General features: G+C 37.9%; 1 protein-coding gene across 3 annotated transcripts; it reads right to left on the bottom strand.

Moving 5' to 3' along the window:
* Positions 1 to 963: 963 nt before the first annotated feature.
* On the bottom strand, positions 964 to 9815 carry LOC117213662 (protein krueppel-like). Of its 3 annotated transcripts, none has more exons than XM_033459198.1 (3): positions 9204 to 9815; positions 3979 to 4654; positions 964 to 2825 (listed from the first exon to the last, which is right to left on the bottom strand). In XM_033459198.1, the coding sequence occupies exons 1-3, from the start codon at positions 9241 to 9243 to the stop codon at positions 2012 to 2014; spliced, it is 1530 nt and encodes a 509-aa protein (XP_033315089.1). In that variant the 5' UTR covers positions 9244 to 9815; the 3' UTR covers positions 964 to 2011. The 3 variants fall into 3 exon arrangements, with proteins under 3 accessions (XP_033315089.1, XP_033315090.1, XP_033315091.1); XM_033459199.1 differs by having other exon boundaries at positions 3979 to 4645; XM_033459200.1 differs by lacking the exon at positions 9204 to 9815 and adding an exon at positions 8069 to 8931.
* Positions 9816 to 12213: the final 2398 nt, after the last annotated feature.

Genomic DNA, 12213 nt, shown 5'->3' with positions numbered 1-12213 from the left:
TTCTCGTTCAAGGATCCACTCGCAGGCTTCGATCATTGTACGGATTAATGCGAATCGAAATCACGCCGGAAGATCGTCTTACGGGTTGAATTTTTTGCGAAGGCGAATGTAAATCAAGGGTGATTCGGGTTTTTTGATTCTTCGCTCTTGCGAGATGATTTTTGAACTCTGATGTGTATATTCGCGTATAGAAGAATACGTAGAGTGATTTCTGCTATATTCCATAAAATAGTGTTTTGCTATTTATTGTCACTGAAAATTCAATGCATCTTTCTAAGTTATGAAAGCATATATTAATTTAATTTATTGTGAAGCGAGACGGATGACTCTTAAGAATAGAAATCCAAAGACTTAATTAGAAGATTTTTAAGAAATTAAATTCAAATTCTCGAAATCTTAACTTACATTACTATGACTTTTAATTCGCCGTATAGTGCGAAAATTTGTGGCTATTTTCTCGATTGTTAGTTGGGAATCGGAGAAGTGTATGTAGATATAAAGCTTGTAATGATAGCGATTGATATTCCATGAATTTTAATAAAACTCTAGCGTTAAATGTGTTTTAATATTTAAATGCAATGATAGTGCAATATTTAAATATATCGAAGTCAATCTTTTGTGTCACAATTCTCTTACTTTAATATGAAATAAAGTATTTCATTAGCGAAAGGCATGATGCTAGAGGTATACGTTTGAGGGTGCAAATCAGAAACAGTAGAAGACATCTCGAGCTCGTTCTCGGTGTTACGTAACAAAAAATCATGCTGATACAGTCGGAAAGTATGAGTAGTTCTAACAGTTATGATCTCAGTTACACGCGTACATGTACTTCAGATAACTTACTTGTGTGGTACCGTTACAGACAAAATTAACTTAAAAAGGGCATTGTAAAAACGTCTTATATATTGCATAAAGTTACATTTCTCATAAAAAAAAAAAAAAAAAAAAAATAACGGAAGGAAGACGAGAAATTGAAAATCGACAAAGAATGCTGAGAAATATAAAAGAATTAAAAAAAAAGAACAATGGTGTCGACAGCTTGATAAATCAGTGAAGTGCGAAAGCGACAGAGGACCAACGAACCGATGTCACTCCCCCCCGCTACTTTTACTGTCAGAGGAACTTGTATACCAGTACATTCATTCCGTAATTTCTAGTTTTATTTTTCGATTCTCTCTCCAATCATTTACACGTGCACATATGTACATATGTGTCGAACACAATCACGCTCACATTTACACAAACGGAGACATGTACTTGCAAACTGTATATAGCTTGCGTCTGCCTCTCATATCTTTATTACTATCTAAGTAATATTAATATCTATCTAAACTCATTATCGCGGCTTTCATCGAAAAACGAAACACGCGAAACTACAGCGACCAACTAAATACACAATTATCTCTCAGTTTCTTTGTTGTCGCGTAATTATGTACACGAAGGAAATAAATCAACAGCTGAGAAAAGAAAATCCTGGCCGCTTTTCCTCTCGTATCTATAATATCGATCAATTTTCTTCTTTTTTTCATTGCCAAAAAGATTCACGTCCCTGAATGTTTGTTCCATTGTGTATAAATTACACGTTTTACGTAGAGGATACTCGTAGATCTGCCAATACGCTACTCGACATCTATCTTTCACTCCCCCCCTTGCCTCGTATAGGTACAGTAATAATTAATAATCATTTATAATAATATAATATATATATCTATAAAAAGCATCTTAACAATAGTGACTGTGAACCGGTGCGTGGAGGATTCAGTGTGAGGATTCAATTCGATTCGTGAGCCTGTCGGGACTCGATTCGCCTTGCTATCCAATATAAACGAGAAACTCCATTTTTCTCCCTTCTGACGATCTCTTTCTATTTCTTTCTCCCCTTATATCTTTTCCTTTGCCCACCCTAAAAACCTTGGAGTAGCGTTTTTCCTTGGGTAGAAGCGTCGAACCGAGATAAAGTACAGGATGGCTTTTCTACAAGTATTATGTCTACGTACCCCTAAAGACTCCACTAGGACGCGTGGCCGACATTAGCCGCGGCAGTGTTTCCAAGGGATGCGAAGTGCGTATATTTGTTGTGGTGATTTTGAACAAAAACAGCATTCGAGCTGGACGTTTCTGACATCATATCGATATCCTCCTCCTCCTCTCCGTGAATGGTGTCACTGCTTGGGCTACGACTTAATGGTGAGTCACTGATACTATTTGACTGAGAATGTGGCCTGCACTGAGACTGCATACCGGTTGACATAGATAAGTCTTCTGGTTCTGTTTGCTCTGGTAGATCCACAGGAATATCAGCTAAATTCAGTGGTATGGGCATAGAATTGCCGATGACAGGACTTGCTAATTGATTATTTAACTGCTGCACAGGCCTAACTGAAGCACTTGTTTTTCTGTTGACCAATGATGATGCTTCGGCTTCCTCTACTTCTACGTCGATATCAATGTCGATATCCTCATCTAAATCGTCGCTTGCCAAGGACGGAGAGGCAACCTGTGTCCTCGTTACTTGTCCAGAGTTGATACTGGTGCCACACTTGTGATGTATCAGGTGGTGCCTTCGTCGGAATCGCATCTGGCAGTGTTCGCATTCGAACGGTTTCTCGCCCTTGTGGATCAGTAGATGAGCTTTCAGTTGATTTGAGTCACTGAACTTGGCTGAACATAACTCGCACGCGTATGGACGTTCACCAGTGTGCACGCGCAAGTGGCGACGCAGGTTGGCTACTTGGACGAATTGGCGATCACAGTGGCTGCAGTGGTAAGGCTTCTCGCCCGTGTGAAGTCGCATGTGGGTCTTTAGATGATGGTCCCGCGTGAATCTGCATTACAAATGTAATGATTTCCTTCTTAATTTTGGAAGATTTGACTCTGGATCCTTTAATTGGATAATTGGAAGTTAAATGCACTCTGCTAAAAGGTGAAAGGATACGGTAAGTATAGGATAAATGTAGTATATTGCGTTTGTAAAAATATAGAAAAATTTTGATGTAGGATAGTATGTTGAAAGGGTTCAACCTTTGGTCAATGGAATAAATACTGTGCACCTCAAAGCTGGTATCTTGACTTTTATCTGTATCGTTTCCAGATACGTTTCAAATGGAAATATTGCGCCCGCAGATTTGCATGTTCAGAATTCTGAATAAGGAATAGTAGCACAAAGTAAACACGAGGCGAAGAAATAAGCAATATACGTCAATGGGAAAGAATTCACGATGAGTTTTACTTTTTCAATGACTTTAAGCTTATTTCGTTTTTATTAAATCATGCAAAAGCTAACTAACGTTATGTTATCTCAAACAGATACGAATGGGATTCTATTCAAGAATAACACTGATCTAATGTCATATATTTATCATACATTAATATTATTACTGAGCATCGTACAAAAATTGATATTTTTGAAACAACTTGAAAATCAAGTGAGAAATTTATATTAAGATATATAACCACGGAAAACATTTCCAAGAAAATGTTATCGTACTACGTTCTTGTCATTTTAATTTTCTTAGTAATGAAATCTTTATTCTTGCTTTCTGTCGTGCGTCATTGATGACGCAGTACGAGACACATTAACACGATTGCTTAACTTGTTTCACTAAAAATAAGACCTTCGCACGTGATATTTTATATCTTATATTTGATATCAATGCCAGTCAACATTTTAACATATCGAGATCACCATCATCCAGAGATTCTATTGCGTAACAAAAGTTACAATTTTGCGATGATATGAAGTGCTTCGATTGTTACATAAAAAATGTATAGTCCTAGTTAAAAAGATATGACCTTAGAAAAAAATTACTTTCAGGGCAGAAATTCATAACATTCGTTATTACAAACCAATCAATTTTATTCTGATATAATTTTTTATATCGATGAGAGAAACTATATAAGATGTTAAGTAATCTAAAATGAATTTAATATTCATATTAAAATACGTATGAAGAACAATCATTCTCTTCCTAAACTCACCTTTTGTGACATTCCGGACACTCGAAAGGTTTCTCACCGGTGTGGGTGCGTTCGTGGTTTTGCAGCACGTGCTTATAGCCGAACGATCTGGAGCACACTCCACAGGTGAACACCTTGTCCCTTCCGTCCTTGCCCGCTTCGGGACTGATTGAGCTTGGTGGGCTTAAAGGCGCTGAGCCCTCTAACGGTTGCTGTACAGTATCCACTTTCGACTTTTGCGATTTCCTCTTGGTCGTCTGACCTCTCTTCGTGATTTTATCACCACTACTAGTTACTACGCTGTTAATATTGTTATTGTTATTTGTGACGCCATTATTGGCGCGTTTGGACGTAGATTTACTGCTCAACGCGGGTGATACAGATCCTGGTGAGTGGTGAAGCGGTGACGGAGGTGAGGATGCGGTGGGTGGAGCCCAACCACTGAATAAAGTCTGGTGGTGTCCGTACAGAGACGGGCTGGAGGCTAATGTCGCGTGCAACGACACGGGAATTCCTGCAGCCATCAGAGCTGCTGTTCTACTTGCAGCTAGCAATTGCTGAGGTGTGAGTATAGATAAACCTGGCGCTGTGTTACCCATTCCAGGGAACATCACTTGCGACGTGTTGTTCAACGGTGACGACAATGGTTGCTTCTCCGATTCTTGCTTCATGTCGAGGTGCTGCCCGGCTGCAAGTCCTGAAATATTATTGTTGTGCTAATATTGGTGTAAAATTTCGTCAATTTTTACAAATATGGATTTAATATGTAACATTATGACCATAACTGATATTGATATCAATATGGTCTATGTTCAATTTTGAGAAATGTTTTCACGACCTTTCGTTTGTGTTATACGATTCATTAGCAAAAGAGGAAAATTTGTTGAATGGTAATTGATTACAAACGAGATAATTACGTATTATAACAGAGAAAGTTGAATACTAGTACTGAACACTGACAAAAATAATTCTGCTTTAGTTAGGACATATAGACTTTCAAGTGTTTCTTATTTCTACACTATCAATGTTACAAGAGCTTCAAAAAAGGCATACACAAACATTGACCTTCATTTTAGATAACTACTACATTAACCAATAATCATGAAATTCCTGTCAACTATCATTTCCTACACTTCTCTTATAATATATCAAATAAATGGATAAAACGAATTTAAAAATGTCAGTTTTGATTTTCGATTGAAAATATTGATTTTATAAAATACGAATACAAGATAGCTATCTTCCTAGCAATAAAAATTAAAAAAGGTCGACTTCTGGATACAGATCTTCGCAAGTTGCCTGGCGTTCTGACGAATAGCGTGGCGTTTCACAACAAATCGCGTGGTGTGGCCCGCTGGCTACGAGAGACGCGAATACGATGCGCGAAAAAGGACGAGCGTTTGTACGTGTACGGAATCGTACGACGATCTTTTCTCCCGCGTGCTCCACAGTGTGTCTGTATTTTCCTCCTTGTCACTCCCTCGCAGCCCTCCCACACACGTTCCTCACACGTGAGCGAGAAGCACGGTCCTCCTCCATTCACTCACACTCTCGTACGGCGGCGGTTCATTCATAAGCCTCGACTTCCCACCCACGTCACCGCGATGTACCCGCCTCTCTTCGACTTGAGGCCAACGACTCTGTGAAAGTGCAGGCCGTGCCTGCATTCTACGAACATCTCCACGTGGTTTTCCGCGTACACGTCGGATTTTCCACGTTTTTTCTTTCGCGTACAAATGGAATTCTCGCGGATTTCCGTGTAAAAACTGAATTTCGAAGAATTTTCAGTGTAGAAATTTCTTGGCGTGAAAAGCATGTTTTTTTTGGGAGATCTTAGAGTAGAAATTCTCTAAAAACGAACGTCTTGGGGTTTTGGCATAAAAATTGAATTTCAAAGAATTCAAGTAGAAAACCAAATTTGTGGAAGTTATCACGTAGAAATTAAATTTTTGGGAATATTCAACGTCGAAGAATTTTTCCTACAGGGAACGAAACTTTTTCGAAGTTCTCACGTAGAAATTGCATTTTGAAGATTTTTCACAGAAACCGTACTTTCAGGACTTTTCATATAGAAATTGTATTTTTGGAGGTGTTTCTACGAAGAAATCTAATTTTTTCGAGGTATGAAATGTATACGGTAGTATAAGAACTCGGAGTTTCATTGTTTATAGAGAATCGTGTTTTCTGCTTAAGAAACAGTGATATTGGAACTCTGTTTTTAAATGTTAAAAAATAAAGATTCTTAGCATATTCGTCTTTTAAAATAAAGCAATTTAAGTGAAGAAGATATTACGAAAGATAATTTTAACATCCTCGAAAAAAAAAAGAGAGCAACCCTCGTATTAGGGTTACACCTTCCGATGATTGCTTATTCGCGTGATTGGCAAGGCTCGACGAGGTAATTGAATTAATAAGAGGCTTGCTTTACGAAATTAGCGGATGCAAGAGATATTATGATAACGACGAAATAATAATTCGATGGTGCATTTACATCGGAGAGTGATCGTTTTCCTTCGAAGTTTTACTTCTTATTCGCAGAAGGAATAAATCGACATCGGGACTTAAATCGTAATTATTCGAAGACTTCTGTCTAACTGGCCACTTGCAATCTACATGCAAGATGAGACGAAGTTTAATTTAAGGAAACAATGAATCAACCGGCCATGGCGGTTCAGCCCGCCACTTACTAATTAATGGACCGTTTAGAAGGGGAACTGTAATGAGACCCAGTTGAATCAATAAGGGCGAGTAAGATCTATTCTCTTTTCTTCTCTTACCCTAAAACCTCCCTTAACGTGGCCTAAGATTCTTACAGCCTACAATCGCCGTTTCCCGGCAACACGACGAGAAGTACCGCCCCGCTCGCATCCCTACCCTAATTGGTCGCAACCCCAATATTCCATTCCGAATCCCTTTCCCTTAGGTCCGAATAAAAATTTCTTCTTCGCTGCCAGCCTCCTTTACTTCTGAACATGGAACGTAATCTCAATAAAGACTGAAAAATACATGGAATATATATTTATAAAATCTGGTCGATTCTATAAATAAAGTAGTATGTAGTTTTCTGTTAGACCATTATCTTAATTTGATTTTAATAGAATTTGAATTCTACTTAGCGACCTTTTAGCTATTCAGAGGCTGATCAAGTTCATAAATCGGAGAATAGAAAAATGTGATGATAATTACAAACACTATTTCATAAAATTTTCCTTCAAAGGTACAATAATCTTTTTATTTTCTTGCAACAAATAAAGTTAAAAGAAAGTAATTTATTTTTTAAGAAGTTCAATACCAAGTTTGATTATACATAATCGAACATCAAAATATCCAAATGTACATGATTCTTGGGCAATTTTTTTTCTTACACCAGTCTGTTTATCTTTCTACATATTCATTAAGCAATGACGAATGGCGTTGACGTTATATATATATTATGAAAGATAGTACATGAATTATGGAACCTACAGGAAACTACTTCTAAGAATAAATTAAATAAATGAAGAAATATACGAAACTGTTTGCCGTATATGGTAACCGAATAATGATGCTATAAATAAGTCCGTTTCATTTCCTTTAAGTTCCTTTCATTAACAGAATTATACACTTCTCATAATATTTTCTGTACAACATAGGATTTATATTATAGATTAGTCAATCATACCTATTTCACGAGATCATACATCGAGTAATAGCAACAAGAAATCACATATTATTCTATTAACAATGATTTTTTCATACTTCTTTCTAACTTAAGAATTTTGTACAGGACAATAAGATTGGCTAAAGAAAATACAATTGGTTAAAGACTAACCTCAAGATCATACTTCGATTAATCGAAACGAGGAATCGCATATTACTACATTACTGATTACAGACTCTTTCATAGAAACACATGATTGCCTAAAGAAAGTGCAAAGATCAACTTTCGACTAATCGAAACAAGAAGTCACGTATATATATATCCGTATAACAACAATTCTTCTAAATTATTTCTACAAATCTAAAAAGTTTCTTAAAAATAGAAGAAATATAATTATGTACGTTGAAATAATAAGCAAAGATTAATAAGATATCAATTCTATTCAAAATATCATTTATCTAACAAACTTACATGCGAATGACCGTTAGCTAATCGAATGTCGATTCGATTCAATCTGATTCTGTAACTAAAACGCGTTAGTCGAATGCGCAACACAAGTTGGCGCGCGCGCATAGAGAAAATATACCGTTGCACTTTGTTTATAACCTAGAAAACGTGTTCACAACGGACGCCGGCGGTGCACTTCACGTTTTCGAGCATTTTCGTTGCAATCACACGGTGGCATGGTTATTTTCGGACGACGGTTGCAACCGCGAAACTCGTCGAGTCTCATTTTCCTAAAGCGAGCTCTCCTCTCCCTTCCGTCGAACAATTTCACGTCTTCCTGGCTTATTGATGTTTACAATGTGTCACAACACGACTGTGTCGCCGCGAGCACTTTTAGACTTTGGCGGTATGCCAGTTTGTCGTTAACATGTCCCTTAAGCTAGAAAAACTTTATTCATTCGTCTTTTTTCACGATTGTATCCACTTCGTGGAACATGATAAATACATAACGCGATTGTGTAACTGCACGTCTCTTTCGGTACAAAACAAAGAAAAAGTGGTATCACCTTGGCCGTGTGTCAAAACAAACGCGAAACGAGAAACTGCGAATGCCTTTTGTTTTCGACCGGATGTGACGCGTGTTATACGCGATGAAACTCGTATTTATGAAACATTTAGATTGGGAATTGGCTTGTGCGGAAGATGAAATAAACGTTGGTGTCGATTGCAATATCTTTCCAAATTGGAAATTCTACCACAAACATTAACCTTTTCATAGCCACAATTGAAATTTTTGCCAAATAATAAGAGTCAGTATAAAGCATTAGATAGAACATATGTCTATTTTAGTAAAACCGATTTAGTCTTTTTATTGTGTGAATTGGTAAATAGAAATAGTAAGGGTTATAGTTTTTATGTAGAAAGTATCTTTGAAAATTAATATTTGTCAAATTTAATCCTTGTTTTTCTATATGATATATATATATATATATATATATGATATATATATGTGATAGTTATACAAATAGTCGAAATCATACGCGTGATTTTAACTGCTGACGAAAATAGTTTTTACAAAAAGTGAAAGGGTTGATGGAAGATTGTGTGTTAAATAGTGCAGCACAGAGTAGTGGGCCTATTGACAAGTGGGAATTCATACCTGCATTAATCTGCGCCTCTTGAAGATAAGACAGTGCCATTCTATGATCCGTGTTACGTGTTTTCACTATGACACTCCATCCACTTCTGTACACAATGCGCGAACACTTCCGACAATAGCAGAGAACGAGATGTATAGACGAACGCTTATACGTATAACCTAACAAACAGCGACACTGCACAAACAAAGAGCGTGGTCGAATGAAACGAATGGATCGTTTCTAAATGTTGTTCCTGTTTCCAATATTTCTTCAAAATCAATTCTTCCTTTCGTCTCGGAGTCAAGGCAGTTAAACGCGGAAAAGCGGCGCGAGAGATCACCGAAATTTTATTCATCGAACTTATATCAAATATAATGATATATTTGTCTTGATGACTGTCGTCTCTGTCGACGTTCTCGACAAAACTGGCGCGTGTCTCGCGGAACCGAACGTCCTAAAAGAAATGAAGAGCAAAAAAAAGGAGGAAAACAAGAACAGAAGAGAAAACAAGGTATGTAAAAACGTGATACTACTCTACTATAAACAACAAATGTCGCCGTCCGACTACAAGGAACGACGACAACCAACGACGTTACTCTGGGCTGACCTAACCCAATACTAACTGACAATCGAGTCGCGCTCTCTGTAGTCAAACATCCCCCACCGCCTTACTTCCAGCCTCCCCACTACCTCCTGTTCCCCCTACTATTCACAGACTTTTCTACCCTCTCGAATAGCAACCCTAGATGCGCGAGTCGCACCAAACGTGCCTCTTTGGGGGATAAGGCAAGCCTAACGCGTGTTAGACGAAGATACATAGAATGGAAGACGTAAAGGGTAGCGTGAGAGAAAAGATATACACTTGGAATACGTACTCGGTGAAATGATGGACGAGGATAGAACGTTGCATAGAAAGAGAACGTTATATTAGAGCGTTAGATTCAAAAAGAGAAAGGAATAGAGTAAACGAGAAACGAGACAGGGTGAACCTGCGACCGTGATCTTTAAGGGTGGGAGTAGTTCGGAAGTGTAGGGAAGACTGTATATTTCTCTGTCGTGTCAGGATGGACGAGTACGGCCACAGAAGGCGCGTAATTGGTGAAACCTGTGCGCGAAGAGGTAGGGAGTGGACGTGACATGAAGGAGAGGGAGCAAACAGAACGCAACGATATTCTGCAACTGTAAACGTCCTTACCTCCTTCGGATTGAGGGTTGCAAGAACGACAAAAAAAACAGGTGGAAGGGTATAAAAGGAGATTGTTACAAAAGGTGACCTTTTTCCTGCGTGATAGCCATTCTCTTGATGCATATTTTAGTTTTCCTTTTTGTCATACAGAGTCGTTTGAGAAGGAAAGTTCTTCTTGTTTATCTTTCCATACTTACTTTCGTTTCAACCTAGAAAATTATTATTTTTATTCTTTTTTTATGGGAAGCATATTTCTGGTTATTTTGTTCTTTTGCGATTAATTGTGCTTTTTGTGATATTTTTGGTAAAAATGTTGCAAATCTTATGTATGATAAACATTTTTGGCGTTATTATTACATAGCAACAATATATACAGAATGTTCAAAAGGGATACAAAAGCGATAACAAAACTTCTAACAACTTGAACATATTCGTGTTTTTATTATTTCACGAAACCATGCATATACGAGATAATGTATCCAAATATATAAAAAATATTTATAATTATATAATTAAACAATTTAGTGGTGTATTTCGAAAATAGCGAATATCTGCCCTTTTCTGAGGTACGGGCTAGTGCTTTAAGGAATCAAAAGGGATTGTATGTTTTATTGCCACTTTTCGAACCTTGTAACGCCCTAGTCATTATTACCTGAAATTCATAAATCATATATCGTTCCGTGTTTATGTTAAATACTGGTGATAAGGATGGTTTGGTATGGTTTGGTTACAAATTTAGGTATCTCATTAAATATTTACGAAAATAATTAACTTATACCTGTATTATATAGTCGATTCCCGATTTAATCGATTACATAGATTTTTATTAAGGTGAGGTAAGTGACCACTAGGTCAAAATCTGATTTTACTGTAACAGACAAATTTAAATTAAAACAGCAGAGAATATCGATTTTTTTGAAAAAGAAAATTATAATAATTATAACGATTCTGTTCATTAACAACCGATAAATGACAATTACTTGAGTATATATTAGTTTATCACAGCTAAGTTAAGCGTCGATCTACTGTACCAATAAAAAAAAGTCGAGAATGAGAGGAAAAAGAGAAAAAGGTTTCTCTAACCGATAAAAAAGAAATAAACAAAAATTCTCGTTATTCGCTCGTTCACGGTTTCTCGACAGGCTTTCCACGTAGCGTGTCTCTTTCAACAATCAAACGCGCGCCGTGAACAATACAATTTACGCAAGCGACGCGACTCGACGCGACGGTGCGCGCCGGTGTCGCAAACGAAACGCCGGGGATTTCTCGTTGCTCGCGACTTCCGTCCAACGATAACGTGCATCGTACAAACGCACAATGGTCCAGAAAGCACAGAGATCCTACTGTTTTCCGAAAAAACGAATTCTGTCGAAACACACCCCTCTCTTTTCGCGCTCGAGCACCGCTACCCCCAGGGTTGGGGTTTTTTCTTTCTTTTTTTCTCTCGGGGGTGAAAAGTACGAGACACGCGTGCACTCTCCTTCTCTCACCTGCCCGTGTCGAGCGCGTGCCTGCATCCAGAAACTTACGGGGCCACAGCACACGCTCGTGCGCGATAAAAAACTAGGAAGAATGCCCTTTCTGTATAGGCGCGGCCTTTCAGGTGTGTTTACGTGTGTATGTTTAGCGTGTATATATGTTCGACGCTGTGTAAGTATGTTTGATACGTGTACGTTCGCGGGAGCACGCTCTCCATCCTGTCAGTTTGTTGTCGTCCTCTGGATAGAGACGGAGATTCGAGATATACTAAGGGTTGGAAAGGGAAGAGAGCCAGTAGTGTGTTCCGATCGAAAGACGGAATCACGATACGCAGTCGACGAATTAACAGAGACTTTTCTTTCTTT

Source organism: Bombus bifarius, unplaced genomic scaffold (assembly GCF_011952205.1).
Source record: "Bombus bifarius isolate JDL3187 unplaced genomic scaffold, Bbif_JDL3187 scf7180000009125, whole genome shotgun sequence".
Classification (NCBI taxonomy): domain Eukaryota; kingdom Metazoa; phylum Arthropoda; class Insecta; order Hymenoptera; family Apidae; genus Bombus; species Bombus bifarius.
Note: the sequence above shows the minus strand (reverse complement) of the source record. Positions and strands in the feature narration are given on the sequence as shown.